We start from the raw sequence: 16,953 nt of genomic DNA, 5'->3' as shown, positions 1-16,953 counted from the left end.
AATATTTTTAAGGAAAGCATGTCTTTAAGAAATAAAGACAGTATATTAGAAATAAAGATAAAATATTTTATCCCCCGTATTACGGGGGTTGTTTTACATTATTTGTTTTCAATATTTATATATGTCTATTTGGATTTTAATTTTATTTATTTTAAGAAAGTTAATAATTAATATACTTGAGGTTTGATGATGAAATGATTTCACAAATAAATGATATGTTATAATCCGGTTTAAAAGCTATCTGGGTTTGGTGATACCCATTACCCATTTATTTTCTTTATTATAAAATTGTTTCTTAATTATAAATAATATCTTTTTTTAAATAAAATAGGATATTAATTTTTAGTATATCCCTATTTTATAGGATTTTCATATCAAATATTTGATGGGATTAATTTTTAATATAATGAGATGTTATAACCCGTTTAAGAGCTATATGGGTTTGGTGAGACCTTTACCCATGAATTTGAGTCAAATGCGTGAGAATCATTCATTTACAAATAAAGCAGTCTGATGGCTTGAGAGAATAGTTTTACATTTTTCGTTTTTCAATATTTACTTTTTGGATTTTAATTTTCTTTATTATAAGAAAGTTAATAATATACTTAGGTTTGATGATGAAAGGGTTTCATAAAAAAATGATATGTTATAATCTGTTTAAAAGCTATCTGGATTTGGTGACACACGACCCGCTTATGTTTTTTACTATAAAATTGTTTATTAATTATAAATAATATCTTTTTCTTTTTAAACTAGATATTAAATTTTAGTATATCCCTGATTTTTAGGATTTTCATATCAAATAATTGGTAAGATTAATTTTTAATTTAATGAGATTTTATAACCCAAGCTATCTGGTTTTGATAAGACCCATACCCATGAATTTGGGTTAAATCAATAAGAGACCTCCATTTAAAAATCATGAAATTTAATGGCTTCCATAAAAGGGGAAACAACCATATCACGACACATAAAATTTTAGGGTTTTCGTTTATATATATTATAGATTAGAAAAACCGTTACATATATAGAATGATAAATAATAAAGTATAACAAAAAGTATTATTACCAAATTCATTTTCATTACGTAAACTTTTGACATTTTGCAGTTTTCTATCATTTCATATTAAAATATTAAAATAAAAGTACAATATAGTTAGATGTAAAGTAATTTAAAAGTCATAATTTTATCTTTGTTTTTCAGTGTTATATAACCTACTATTAAGAGGGGGGGCGTGGCTCCCCCGCCCCTTAAATGTTCCGCCCTTGATAATAACCAACACACTTTACAAGGAATGAATCAAGAGTACACCCTCCTCAAATCAGTTATGAACAAATGCAAACTTAGACAAAACGTTAAAACTAGATCAAACATGAATAGATCGATAACTACTACGCAACACCCACACAACAAAAGGAGCATAAGCTAAGATTCATTCTGAGGCAACAAGACATGGTGGTTTCGATATACACTAGCGAAAACAATATAATAGAATTTGAGGTGACCTGACGACCCACGCTTCCCTGCATGTCAATGAGTGGCTGGTAGTAGCAGTGACTAGCGGCCAGTGTTAAAAAGTGGAGCAGGCTTGTTGAAAATTTGTAAAATTTTGTTGTAATTTTAAAAGTGGTTCATAAAAAATAGAACCAAAAAAAAAAACAAAAAAAATGAAAGGCTTTTAAGTAATACAGCGTAAGTTGAGTATAAAGTTAAACAACCGGTTATCTAACAATAAAAAGTAACTTTTTTAGATTAACCAATTTCGTTTTTTTCTAATAACTTATAATATGTATAATAATGATCACGCTAGTTTTACAAATAATCTTATTCTTGCATTTATGAATTTTTATTAGAAGTTACAACATTTTTATAAATATTTCAAATATTAATATCTAATTCAAGTGAATGTATTTTTATATTAAAATAAAGATTAATAGAGTTTTTATTGCCAGCTTTTAGTGTGAGTAATCTCTCTCTCTTAGAATTTAGAAAATGTTTCTTCTCTTCCTATTCTTTATAGTCCATGGTATTAGCTTTTGTCGGATATAGACAAGAGTGGATGCATTTATTTCATTTTTCGTCTAAAAACACACACATAAATAAAGTATTTATACCAAAAAAAAGAGAAAATTACCGAAATAAATTGTTTGATTATCGAACTTAACAAAATTGACTCGATAGTTAGAGCCATTCAGGAGAAGACAAATAAGACTAGCCGCTTATAACGTTAGCCTGACACAAAAAACTTCAAAAGTATAATAAGTGCATGAAAATAACCAGTAAAATGACCCTCCATTGAAAATTAAAACGTACAAGTGTACAACTACCCTAGCTGGCACATTTAATATACCAACAAAAGCCACGCAACCAAATTTCATCCACGTCGTCACATACGTGTCATCACCATGCATGCACTCGATCACCTGTTCATCTTTATTAACACCTCCATTTCTCATATCTTTCTATCATTCTTACGTACATATATTGCTAATAATAATATCATCAAACCATGGCTAGTACCGATCCTCATCCCCAACAGGTCCATGTTCACACCATTCATGAACGGTTAGACCACTCCGACAACTACCACCCTCACCAACAAAGCCCATCAAACACCAAAGTCCTGGCCGTTGTAGCCTTGCTTCCGGTGGGTTTAACCCTACTTGGTCTCGCCGGCATCACCCTAGCCGGTACCCTGATCGGGCCCGCTCTCGCCACCCCGGTTTTCGTTATCTTCAGCCCGGTTATTGTCCCGGCCGTGTTGACCATCGGGCTGGCGATGGCGGGGTTTCTGACGTCGGGCACTTTCGGGCTCACTTGTTTGAGCTCGTTGTCTTTATTGGTGAATATATTGAGGCAGATAACCGGGTTATCCCCGAGCGGTTGCAGGATTTGGTGGAGTATACCGGACAGAAGACGAAGGATGTGGGTCAGAGTATTCAGGACAAGGCTCATGAGATCGGGGAGAGTGAGGTTCATGTTGGTGGTCAGGTGCATGCGGGTGGTCGTGGTGCAGCAAGGGGGGTGTAGTGTAGGGTGGGTTTAAGTGAATGCGTGGAGTCTTGTTTGTTTTAATTTGTGGTGAAATGCATGGTGTGATGTGGTTATGATTATGAAGCTTATATATATATATATATATATCGTTTATGAATGTGAGTTTTGTTTTGATGGTTGTAATGTTAAATCGTGTGCTTGTGTTGGTATAAATACAAATCTAGAATTTCTTTTGTAGTGCGATTTTAAGGTCTATAGCAATACTTTTAACAAAGACGCCCTCCCCTCTCGCATACTAAAAAACGGTTCAGCTCATCCTCGAGCTTCCCTCTCGCTAAACTTTGATAGGTTTATTGGATTCAAACTCACATTGTGTAATAGAAAAACCCTTTTGTTACTTAAAACCGGCTAAAACTACCGGTTGAACCGGGATATACGGCAAGTCAGGTTAACAAGTTGAATAATTTTTGAATAATTTACTCTAGACGCAACTTCAATTAAAAAATATTATAGATGGAACTTCAATTAAAAAAATAATCATAGGTTTATTACATCGGATATTAGAAAATAATATAAAAGCATTTGATTATTAAACAAAGTTTTTTTAAATAAAAAATCAAAATGTGTAATAGATTTATTACAGCGCATATTGGTTACTCATTTCAATAATTTGACGGTCATTTTTTTAAATATAGGCTATAAAAAATATCAAAAATCTACTGGGCTTAAAATCAGTTTTTCTGCTTAAATCAGGATTTAAAAAAATATATTTATATATTTAATGAAATCATATCTATTTTTTTATTAAATCAATTTATAAACACTTTTCAATATAAAAGATGAATGTGATAAAAATTAATGAATGATATTTATAGGTTTAAGAAGATAAAAAGAAGAAAAAATTATAAATGAATAACAAATTTATTTCATGTATTTATTCAACCTCCATGGATTCATGAAGTTCTCATCCATCTATTTCAGACTTTCATATCTGTAATACAAAAACGTGTATTAGTCATGCTAATTTTATATAAGATGTTCTTTTTTATGTCATTTATAATGAAACATCTTATAATATTTATTAGAATTGGCTATTCCATTAAAAATATATAATTAAAATCACTAGGTGTATCTTTTTCGTGATTATGAAGAAATTGCATGAGAATGCATCAAGTATTTGTATGAATATTTCATTAAAAAATATAATTTTAACTTATTAAGCTATTTAATTAGTTTGATAAAATAGTGATTTTTTTTTATTTAATTATTTAATTCTATAGTTTAATTGTAATTATTTTAAGATTCCAGTGTATTACATGGTTGTAAAGCTAATAGTATTAATATAGTAGAATATTATTAATGAGTGGTCTTCTTTCATGTGCTATAAGAAACAATTTTTGATATGGCAATCCTAGTTTTGATTGGCCAATTGTTATATAAAACTAAGCATGTGTTTTTTTTTAATCAATGGAAAATACCTAACTTTCGGCGCATTTGAACATACGTAGTCTGCTTGCATTTAACTATAAGTACGTAGTCTACTAACATGTTCCAGAAATTAACAACTAATATGCACTTGCATTTGATTATATGTTTGCATTTGAATGTATGTAGTCTGCTTGCATTATATATGTTGTCTGTTTGATAAAGTTCTATTAATTAATAAAAGCATGTTAACTAATACAAATTAAGGCTGCTAATATGCACGCATTATTTTTTTAATCTTCCTTGTGTTCATAGAAGTCATTATAAAAACGTCCATTCTCACAACACTAACAAGTGTCCACAAACACACATCGATCAATGGAATTCTTTATTATTGCAACACTAGTCTTATCTTACGTACTTATCCTAGCAACTCTCTCAGTCTTTGGGATCGGCAACGCTAAGAACTTACCTCCAGGCCCAAAACGGCTGCCGATTATCGGAAACCTCCGCTTGTTTGGAGACCAACCACACAAGTCCCTAGCCAAACTAGCAAAATCCATGGCCCAGTGATGTCTTTACAACTTGGCCAGACAACCACGCTTATCGTCTCTTCCAGCACTGTGGCCAAAGAAGTACTCCAAAAGCAAGATATTAGCTTCTCCGGTCGTTATGCCCCAGACGCCTTTCATGCACTTAACCACGCCCAACACTCGGTAACATGGCTCCCTGTCAACAGTCAGTGGCGAACCCTCAGAAGGTTTCTTAATTCCAATATTTTCTCCAACTCCTCCCTTGAAACTAACCAACACTTGAGGAGACAAAAAGTTGAAGAGCTAGTAGCATACTGCCGGAAAGCTAGCTTATCGAATGATTATGTGGACATCAGTCGTGCTGCATTCAGAACGTCGCTGAATCTTTTATCGAACACTGTCTTTTCCAAGGATCTAACAGAACCACATGAGGAATCAGGTTCAGAATTGAAGGACGCGATTACAAACTGTATGGTGGAGGCCGCAAAGCCAAATCTTGTTGACTTTTTTCCGATGCTCAGAAGGTTTGATCCACAAGGAATAAGGAGAAGAATGGCTCGTCATCTTGAGAAGCTTCTTGGGGGATTTGAAGACATAATCGACGAGAGGCTGCAGGTGGGAGGATTTAAGCAAAATGATATATTGGACCTGTGCTTGAAACTCAATCAAGATAACCCAAATGAAATCAATCACACACACATAAAGAGCTTGATTATGGTGAGTAATAATTTCATTCTATGGAGTTTTCAATGGTACTGATAATAAGTTTATTGTGTGCCATAGGACTTAGGAGACCTAGATATCAAATAATATGTATATTTTCTTTTAGTTACATTTATTTCCTAATATTTTCCTCTCTTGTTTCATTAATTGTTAAGTAACATATAATTCCGTATGATCGTCTAGGATATATTTGGTGCCGGCACTGATACAAGCTCAAGCACAATAGAATGGGCAATGACCGAGTTACTACGAAACCCACACGTCATGACTAAAACCAAAGAGGAGCTACAAGAGGTTATTGGTAAAGGCAAAATTGTAAATGAGGAGGATGTCTTGAGGCTACCCTACTTATTGTGCGTTGTGAAAGAAACTTTCAGATTGCACCCGCTGGCCCCCTTCCTCGTTCCTCGAAGAGTTGAAAAACAAGTACAGCTTAATGGATACAATATTCCAAAGGGTACACGGGTGTTTATCAATACATGGGCCATAGGACGAGACCCAACCATATGGGGTGACCCGCTAGTGTTCAAGCCGGAAAGATTTATGAACTCTAGGATTGATTTTCGTGGTCAGGATTTCGAGCTACTCCCATTTGGTGCCGGGCGAAGAATATGCCCGGGTATGACGCTTGCAATCCGTATGATCCCAATGATGTTGGGCTCACTACTCAATAATTTCAATTGGAGTCTAGACCCAAATAATCAACACGAGGCTTTGGACATGACTGAGAATTTTGGAATCACCTTATGCAAAGCTAAACCTCTATGCGTTGTTCCATTGCCATTGAATTAGCATCCTTAGTATGCCACATTCTATCATTCATTTTCATTTTACTTTATTTGGAAGTTAAAATACTTTCACACTCCAAATTAAATATATTGAAATCGTTCGCTTCTTATATTTTCTGCAGAATTATGATGTGGCGTATGCTGAAAATTGAATGAAACTTGGGCGAGGTCCTGCGGCTAGTTGTGCATAGAATAGTTCCATAGATGCATGTAGATCAAGCGGGACTGACTCTATCCTTTTGAATTTAAATAAGTCTGGCTTTGGGAGTATTTGTATTAGAATAAAGTTGATGTTCATGTTTCTTATTCGTAAGTCTTCAACTATAGTTTGTTATTTGCTTCTTGTTATTTGGAATTAAGCAATTGTAATTTGTCTTTATTTATGCACTCTTTCATTGATAAATGCAAGAATAAATATATAGATATGTATATTTATATATGGTCATCATTATTATTTATATAATAATACATCAAAATAATTAAATTATACCTTATTATTAAATTAGCTAGGCAATTGTTGATGGACCATATTACCCTTTCTTACTAATCAAGGGTTTCCCCTTGGGTGTATATAAATACATAGAGAAACTTATTAATAACATAACATAAACCTTAAACCTCACATAAGAATTTCGTGACCCCTTTTCTCTCCATATTTTCGGTTTCTCAAGAATCATAATCCCCATCACTAATATACATCCTAAAGGGGAACTCGACAAAGCTGACTATCATGTCGTCTGGAGCATTCTTATCAGCCGTGGCTACTCTCTCTGCTTTAACAGGTATGTTTTAGTTATCATAATATTCATGTTTTCCATTACCAACGTGAAGAACTGATCAACAATAAATTGTATAAAAAAGCTTTGAGCAATATTCTATCTATTCAATCTTGTAATGGTGCCATTTATCGTTCTACATAACCAACAATTTGGTATTAGAGATTAGGCCCAGTGTTACTCCACTAGTGCAGTGAGCATCTCTTATTATCATTCAGGGGGCGACTAAACTAACGCTCTTGTTATTACTCAAGTCATTACAGTATTCAAGGGTTAGTGCTATGAGTACTGGAGCATACGAATGAAACCTATTTTTCGCTCACAGGATTGTGGGAATTAGGTGAAACTGGTATCACGGTTTGTGATAATTAATGACCGCCAGACAATGCAAAACAGGTTAGGAAAAGACCAAAGACGATGGCTATTATCCAAGACGGTATCCATGATCTCCTATTTTCAGTAATTGTAGCTGGAAATACTCCTAAGGGGTTAAACTATGTACTGAGTTTCAAAGACTGATACATGAATTCGGGAACCTCCTCATGAAGGAGGGAGAAATGATCAATGATTATTTTTCCCAGTTGATGAGTATTTTCAATCAAAATAGATCTTATGAGGAGGTTGTGAGTAATTTGAAAATTGTTGAAAAAGATACTTGTGACAAAGAGGAAATGAAAGGCAAGATAAACCAAAGAACAAGATATGATGATCAAGCCTTCCAAGTCTTTCAAAACATCAACAAAAGGCTTCAATACGAATGTGGTTCAAGCGTTTCGTAAGTAAGATTTGTTTCTTATATTAACTCTTGTTCTTTCCATTCAAATTTGTTTTTTTATAATTAGCTTCGGCAATAGTTAAAACTAATAAGATTTTTACTATAATTAAGTTTGATCTAAGATTTAGAAAATCGGAGTGTTTATCTTGGATATTCATGATCAATCATAATGATTCTCAAAATCAAAACATAAGATTTTTATTATAAAAGTATCATAGTCATAAAGATTGAATTATCACCATTAAAAAAATCAAATCAAAAACTATAAAATGTATGAAATCGTAAAACTTACTTGTTATTGCTTTCAAGCTTAAAAAAAAGAGGAGTAATCCTCGTTTTGTTTTTAATTATATTAAAACAAAAACTATTTTTAATTTTTGTTTTTAATTATATTAAACATATTTAATTTCATAAATTCTATAAACATAAGCACTCTACAAATTCACTATAAAAGGAGAAGTAATCCTCCATCTTTTCACACCTCAATACACTCTTTTTCGTATACTCCTCCTTTTATAGTGAATTTGTAGAGTGCTTATGTTTATAGAATTTATGAAATTAAATGTTTTTAATATAATTAAAACAAAAACTAAAAATAGTCTACGGGAGTTTTCAAAAGGTTCAACTCTTTCAGTTAATTTATTGAATTAAAACATTCATTGGTTTTTATTAGTTGATAACATATGAAAAGATGATAATGATGATGGTTCAAAAATAATTCAAGTGAATTGCATGGGATATGTACATGTTAGATGATTTTGATTATGAATGTTTTAAATGTGCATGCAATACAATAAGGGTTGTGAAAAATATAATTGCATAGAAATGATTACATAATTGCAAGATGAATTACGAGTAAGTTCAAAATTGACGAATGTCACATGATTCTCCAGCCTCGTGATACGACACGTGCCATTGCTTCGTTAGCACGCCTCGAAACCTGATAAATCATCATCACCCACAAGTCAATCTCCGAGTGATCCTTATCCACCACATGTCAACACATGGTTCTGCTGAGAGAAACCACGACGGTTCGCTACCCTTTTTTACTCACGACGGTCCGGATGAAAATCGGAGGTTGTCCGCCAACAATGTAATTGCAAAAATTACAATTTAGCCCTTGTTCGTTACAAAATTAAAAAACATACACGTCTCAATTCTAAAAAGCCAAACATTATATATATATACGTATTAAATCAAATAAAACTACGTTAAAAACTATAACAAATTATTACAAATTATAAAATGTAAAATAACAAAACGATTAAAAAAACCTAAATAAACACTCATTACACAGGAGAAAATTTCAAGTTAGCAGCATTTAATAAAACTGAAACAATAAATAATAAATCATTTAACACAAAGTGTATTTTGAATTGAAAACTAAAGCTTAGAAGAACCCATGGGACTCCATCTCAAAATAAACAAACAAAAGCCATGAAACTTGTGCTTCATGCAACCCAATTTCCTCCACGTCCTCACATACGTGTCATCACCATACACTCACCCCTTCTTCTTTATTAACACCGTCACCACACCCCTTCACTTCTCATCATCTTCATCTCTCTAGTCTCCTCTCTAAACAGCTAATAGGCTAATATCAACCATGGCTACTTACGAACGTGACCGTCAACCCCAACAGATCCAAGTTCACACCATCCATGACCAACGGTTCGACCAGTCTGGTATTAACAGGCCATACTACTCTCATCAACATCAACAAGGCCCATCAAAGAGCAAAGTCCTGGCCGTTGTAGCCATACTTCCAGTGGGTTTAACCCTACTTGGGCTAGCTGGACTCACGCTAGCCGGTACCTTGATCGGGCTTGCTGTCGTGACCCCGCTTTTCGTTATCTTCAGCCCGATTCTTGTCCCGGCTGTCCTGGCGATCGGGCTGGCGGTGGCGGGGTTTCTGACATCGGGTACTTTCGGGCTCACGGGTTTGAGCTCGTTGTCGTTTTTGGTGAATATTTTGAGGCAGATAACCGGGTCGGTGCCCGAGCAGGTGGATTCCGCAAAGAGGCGGTTGCAGGATTTGGTGGAGTATACCGGGCAGAAGACGAAGGATGTGGGGCAGACTATTCAGGACAAGGCTCATGATATTGGGGAGAGTCAGGTGCATGTTGGTGGTCAGATTCATGCGGGTGGTCAGGCTCATGCTGGTGGTGCGAAGGAAGGACGTGGTGCGAGCAAGGCTTAAAAGGGTTTGAGATGTGGAGTTGAATTGAGTGTGTGGAGTTATGTTGTGTTTGATTTGTTTTATTATGGTGAAATAGTGTAATGTAGTTGAGTTAGGATTATGAAGCTTTTCTAGTTTATGAATGTGAGTTTCCTTTTGATGGTTATATCTTGTACTTTTATTTTCTTAGCATATATGTAAATCATAAATTTTTAGTGCGATTAGAAGTTTTTAAGCTTCTTTGACGAGTTAAACTGTGAATGGAAATTTGAAGGTAAAAAGGAAGCAAAATTCACACTTCTTTAGAACTAAAGACCCAAACGCCTCATTTAACCTATAAACGCTTCGCTAAACGACCTCATTTAACATGCTGATTTGGGCTGATTTCAAGAACAACAAAATCATAATACATTTTTAATTAATACTAGCAGGTGTGGGCCCAAAAATAGACTAATGTCATAGTGTGTGGGCCCAAAATAGACTAAAGTCATAGTGTGTCGGCCCAAAATAGACAACGCTTATGGATTAAGAGGTGTATAAACCCGGTATTTTCGGAAACTGGTTTTGATTTTTGGTATCTTCAACAAAAGTGAAGAACCGGTCATGGATATGGTCTGGTTTTTGTTAGACCGATCATGGATATGGTCTGGTTTTTGTTTTGGTCTAACAAAAGGCAAGAATCGGTACGGTCTAACAAAATGTAAGAGTCGGGCTTCTGGTTATGGTCATGTCATGTTTGTTTTTTACCAGGTTTTATTGGGTTTCGGGTTGACTGGGTTTTTATTGGGCAGGGTCGGGATGGGTTTTTATTGGGTCGGGTCGGGTCCGAAACCCGTATGTTTTCCCACCTCTACTAAAGCTAAAATAGCTTCGTGTATACTAATTCTAATAGGGGTGCCCACTGTTCGATTTTTGTGATTTTTAGATTAAAATTGTTACCCGTCAGAAGAGGTTTCTGATTTTTGTAAACCAAAACCAAATTGTTACTTTTATATTTAACCGAACGAAACCATTAGTAACAATTCGGTTCAGGTTTGATTTTACTGTTTGGGCTTACTGGATGAGTGGATTCTATACAACATGTCCAAATTCACATATGATATCTTTATAGTAAAAATGTAAGAATTTATAAAATTTAATTAAGTCGTCAACAAATAAGCACAGAAAAATTTATTTCAGTGAAATTTAAAAATATATTTATATATATTAGTAGACAAGAAAAAATGGAAAAATAAAGTAAAACTCAGCCCCCCCCCCTGCGTTCTTCATCCGTAACCACCGATGTAACTGTGGAAAACGCCCACGGACATGCCGACATGGTGTCGCAATGGGTGGTTCGAGCCAGAGGTGTACAAAAACACCGGTTTCTACCAAACCGGTTCTCAAACCAACCCAAACCTTCGGTTCATATATTGGTTTGGGCATTTTACAATCAAACAGGTTTTAAAACCGTTTTTTTTTTGTCTTAAACCGGTTTAAAACCGATCCGAACCAATCCAGATCAGTTTGGCTACTTCTATGTTTAAACCGGTTTAACCCAACCGGTTTTGAATATGCAAAAACCAAACAGGTTGGGTTTGGTAAAAAAAAACAGTTTTGTACACCTCTAGTTCGAGCCCTCGAGGGGTTCCAACTTAATGGACTGCCACCTCACCTATGCATTTATGGGCTTCACAAACGTCTTAAATGGACTAAAGGACTGGGCTAATAAGAAAACAGATTGGGCTCACAAGATCAGCCGGACTGATTGACACTTGCTTTGGTTACCCATTTCTAATGCTTTGGTTCACGATTCTTTCTGGCTTCTATTTTGCATAAGACACAACTAGAAGACACAACTACGTTAAATACCCGTGTATACACGGGTTTGATAAACTATATTTAAAAAAAAATAAAACAATGTGATATACTTATACTAATTTAGTATTAGATGAATGAATATGAATATGTATTGCAACGTTAAATAAAATAATATTTCATAAAATAAGAAAAGAAAAAGAAAAAGAAAATTAAATAGTAAATTTTCATTAATCTCTAAAAATTTCTTCATATACAACATTTTTAGTTACCCTCTTCATCGAATATTAGAAGATTGACTTCATCTCTAGTTTTAATCTAGAAAGCGCGACATAAATATCTAAAAACTGTCCTTGTAGATAATATTTAAACTTTATTTAATCAAACTATTCTTGCTAATGACACTGACACTCGATTATTACTAACAACATAAATTATTTAGTACTAATATTAATTTAATATAGGGATTTATATTTTTAAGAAGAACCGTGTTTAAAAGAAAGATTGATACAAGTATAAAATAAATACATTATATTGTAAAGCAATATAAATTGAAAATTTTTAAAGCAAAGATAAGCAATACATAGGATACTAAACTGAAAATTTACTTTAAAGCATAAAAAACATTATCTTAAACATAAAAAAAAACAATATCTTAAATATAAAAAACAGTTTCACTTTTTCAAAGCAACACAACATCCCAAACAAACATGAAACCATTATAGGTTTTGGATAGTGGCGACCGTAAGATATTTTGGCTTCACTTTTTCAAAGCAACACAACATCCCAAACAAACATGAAACCATTATTGGTTTTAGATAGGAGCGACCATTAGATCTTTTGGTCACACTCACATGTCTTTTTCCTGAAAGGTATTTATCTAGATTTAATTCACATGAGTGTGTAAGATCGCATGGTCGATAATGAAAATTATCGTTGTTGGATAGCTGTCCAAAACTTATAACATTTAAACATTTGTTTTTTTATGTGAAATAAACCAATTTTAATAAAAAAAACATAGGATAGTAGGATTATATAAAAATTAGTTTTTAAACTTTTGAGCATGTTATTATTATTTTTTATGGAATATAATAGAAGTAATAATTATAGTCAGAAAAAAACTATTATCCTTTATAAGTCATTAAATCGTAAAAAACAAAGGAATGTTATATTAAAATTTTAAAACAAATATTGTAAAAGGACATCATTATCAAATAATTCTTTTTGTTAAAACTAAATATTATGGAGAAAATCATGTTAGTAAGCTCAGAAGCAAATGTGTTAAAATCCTGAAAATTGATATTAATTTTTATTTAATAATACTTATTATAACAAAGATAATTTAAGAAAATAGTAATAATTTTTAATTTCAAACTGAGAACTTGTAAACAAAAGAAAACAAATTTGAAAAAATATAGACATTAAAAAAATAAAGGAAAAACAAATTTTTTAAAGAGAACATTAATTATAATATTTCAAACTAAATTTATCAAGTTTTTATTACTTTGAAAAACAATTAAGGTAATTAAATGATATTTTGCCAAGTGGCACAAAGGTGTGCCAAATAGGTGCCACTTGGCACAACAACATTTTTGTTTATTATAATAGTAGATATGAATGTTTCAAACTGGTGGTGAACCCATGCGTTGTCACGGGGACACATGAATTCGATCTGAAACATACAAAGAAATCGTCAAATAAACACGGAAAATAACCTTAAAAATATGGGAAAATGAAAAAATAAGTGAAAGAAACTGAAACCAAATATATTCAACTTCCAGAATTATATCATGACTTTATTAAATTCACGGTACTAGAAACCTTAGTTGTCTTAAAAAACAATAATTAAAGTTTAGGTAGATGTCGTATGATAACTCTATTAAAATTAAAGATGGAAATATAAATTGATTAAACTAAAAGAATTATTTTAGGTTGGTCCTATGGCTGAATGCCAGGCAACTATATCCAATTATAAATAGGTACACAATACGTCAATTGCAGTTGCTATTAGACTGTTAGTTGTAGAGAGCGTTATTGAAGGCACCATATACAACAAACATCAATTACAATTGTTATTAGACCGTTACACAATACGTCAATTGCAGTTGCTATCAGACTGTTAGTTGTAGAGAGCGTTATTGAAGGCACCATATACAACAAACGTCAATTACAATTGTTATTAGACCGTTAGTTATAGAGGCGTTATTGAAGATACCATGTTCTATGTCAGCAGCCAAACCACAACATCAAAAGTTAGCATGGGAGGCGCCGTTAACGTCCAGAGGGCTAAAAAAAGCTATGGTCCACCTCCTTTCAACAAATATATATATATATATATATATATATATATATATATATATATATATATATATATATATGGTAAGGTTAAAATGAAAACCCATTTGAGTTGTGAAAACCCGCGAAAACCTTATATAACATCGTTTTTTTTACATGTAATATATGTTGTAACATTTAATACAAAACATCGAAACATCAAAAAAAAAAATTTTGTTGCTATTTTTTAACATTTTTTTACTAATTTTTAATATGTTTTCAGGAGAGAGAAAAAGTTATATTTATATTTACATTTTTCATTCACTTTAATTGTGGACCACAGGATTTAAACATTAATTAAAAACATGTGGTTGAGAATGAGTTTCTAGAGTTTTCACAACTCAAGTGGGTTTTCATTTTATACTTAGCATATATATATATATATATATATATAGTGGAGGGATATTTTGAGAACCATGAGTTTTAAGAACTTAAGAACTCAAGTTTTGGCCACGCATTTAATTAAATGGATTGGATTATGTGGTTGAGATTAAATATGATTAAAAAGTCAAAGTAGCATAGAGAATAAAGATGTAAGTGATTACACTAATTTTTACGTCCGTTACACATGTGTAAAAAGTCGACTCGGTGCGTAAAAAATTCTGTAATTTTTTTTACGTATATGTAACCTACATATATTACGCATGTGTAAAAAAATAAAAAAAATTGTTACATTGAGTTCTTTCGAGTTCTTAAAACTCAAAGTAGTTCTCATTTGAAATCTCCCATATATATATATATATATATATATATTGTTTTCATTAATATATAGTTAAACCACAACACGCTTGTTAAATGATGAGCTAGTTAAAGCTCACTTTCTACATAACAGTGTCTTGGCGTTTCAATTGGTCTTTTCTAGTTAAACCTCAACACACAACCTGAGTTAGAATTAGAATGCGATCAAATCTGAAATTACAGCCTTAGTTAGGAATGAGATGAAATATAAAATCACCTGAAATAAAAAAAAAAAAAAACCTTTCATGTCACAAACTACGAGGGGTCAATATGCCATTAACCAAACTTCAAACCAAAAACATACAAACCATAAAGTACAAGGACCAAACATGTCCATTTGATTCCAGCCATTTCTTCCATTCCCTTTCATATCTGTAAAACCTTTCCTCCGTCTAGAGAGAGAAACTGCAGAATTTGTAGAGAGAGAGAGAGAGAGAATTAGAACGATACACAATTACACATACACCTAACCTACACTTATTTGACTCCAACCGGAGCTCCGAATGCTATAATGTAATCACGCACAAAATCCTAACCCTAATTACACAAATCGTTGCACCGAGGTTAGTTTCCTTCAAGTCATATTAATTTCGCCTTATTAGGTTTATATTGTTACGATAGATACATATATTATTGTTTATTGATTAGAAACCCTAGGCGATCTGTTGATTTGACCGTATTGGTTGAAATTGCCGCTGCTAGTTTATTATTTTTTATTTGTGTGTTGTTACTTAGCATCGTTTAGACCGCAATGTTTTGATGTAGACTATGTTATTGTTATGAGTTATGTACTTGATGATGCTTATAGAGCTTGATTGCTTGTGCTGTTTATTATTTTTGGGAGCTAATTAGGGCTTTCATTTCGAGTTTAATGTTTGGAAATTTAGTTTGTATATAGTTATTGAATAACAGCATCTGATGATGATGAGCTAGGTTCTAATTATGCTGATAAATGGAGCCCGAAATCGATAAAGAGATGAGACAATTTTCAATTTCCTAAACTCTCACAGACTAGTTTTCGTATGCCAGTTTCCTTTTATTCATTTGGGTCGTAATTTGTCTTAAGAGATTATCTGACTTTAGTGCTGCTGTTAGGTTATTTGATTTTTTGTTTAGAGACCCTAATATAATCCAATTTCCTGAATATCGTCAATAATTAGCTCTTATTTATACATCTGTATATGTTCATATCCTCTTCAACTTGCACAATTTGCCACAACGCAAATGTTATCTCTTAGTTTTCAACATTTTCTTAAAAAATTTTAGGTCTCTGCAGTAGCTCTAGAGAAGGTTTCTGAAGCATGACATTGGCTGGATTTACAAAGTCCTTTACTTAGAAGTTAGAACATATGCTTATCCATTACAACAAAAGTCTATACATTGAAATAAATTTTACAGTTGTTTAAAACTTCCACTAAACAAATGAGCTCACCTAAAATGAAACTCCATAAATTTCTCTTCAGAATAGTCTGTTGATGCCTCTAATGCTTTAAATCCTACTCTTGCTACTAGAGGTCACCTAATCTCTTGAAATACATGATAAAATGGGCCATTTTACGTTACAGCTGTAGTTTTAACTGTACACAAACATTACACTTTCAAATTATCATACCAAATATATTTATGTAAAAGAGTGGTTATAATCATAATATTTGTAAAATTTTTTGCTTGGCCACTTAAGTGATGCGTGGACTTTGTCTGAATGTGGGGACTTTGTGCAAACATGGGTAGTTGGGTACTATGTGTACTTTGCCCGAACATGGAAACTTTACTTAAATGCGGCGACTTACTTTTCCCAAACACGAGGACTTACGTTGCATTAATAACATTAGTGGCTTACAAGAAACCGTTAGCATTTATACAATCAATCAAGCACTGTAAACACTCACC

The 16,953-nt window shown here is 32.9% G+C and overlaps 1 protein-coding gene and 2 pseudogenes across 2 annotated transcripts; all 3 read left to right on the top strand.

Annotated features, from left to right (window-relative positions):
- The first annotated feature begins 2,510 nt into the window (after window positions 1-2,510).
- Window positions 2,511-3,031, top strand: LOC143570652 (oleosin pseudogene; annotated as a pseudogene).
- A 1,767-nt stretch (window positions 3,032-4,798) lies between these two features.
- On the top strand, window positions 4,799-6,468 carry LOC143570630 (7-ethoxycoumarin O-deethylase-like; annotated as a pseudogene). Its single transcript, XR_013141969.1, has 2 exons — window positions 4,799-5,670; window positions 5,860-6,468. The product of XR_013141969.1 is annotated as a 7-ethoxycoumarin O-deethylase-like (transcript).
- A 3,147-nt stretch (window positions 6,469-9,615) lies between these two features.
- Window positions 9,616-10,215, top strand: LOC143570629 (oleosin Ara h 10.0102-like). The gene has a single exon (XM_077056232.1). It carries the CDS (start codon window positions 9,622-9,624, stop codon window positions 10,213-10,215), a length of 594 nt encoding a protein of 197 aa, XP_076912347.1. The 5' UTR covers window positions 9,616-9,621.
- The last annotated feature ends 6,738 nt before the right edge of the window (window positions 10,216-16,953 follow it).

Source organism: Bidens hawaiensis, unplaced genomic scaffold, assembly GCF_021521415.1.
Source record: "Bidens hawaiensis isolate Kalapana, Puna unplaced genomic scaffold, B.hawaiensis_p1.1 tig00025014_1, whole genome shotgun sequence".
Taxonomy (NCBI): Eukaryota; Viridiplantae; Streptophyta; class Magnoliopsida; order Asterales; family Asteraceae; genus Bidens; species Bidens hawaiensis.
This window is presented reverse-complemented; position numbering and strand designations above follow the sequence as displayed.

What these genes read in the sequence shown, in the direction of transcription:
- LOC143570629 (XM_077056232.1), top strand. Translation starts at nt 9,622, where the DNA reads ATGGCTACTTACGAACGTGACCGTCAACCCCAACAGATCCAAGTTCAC.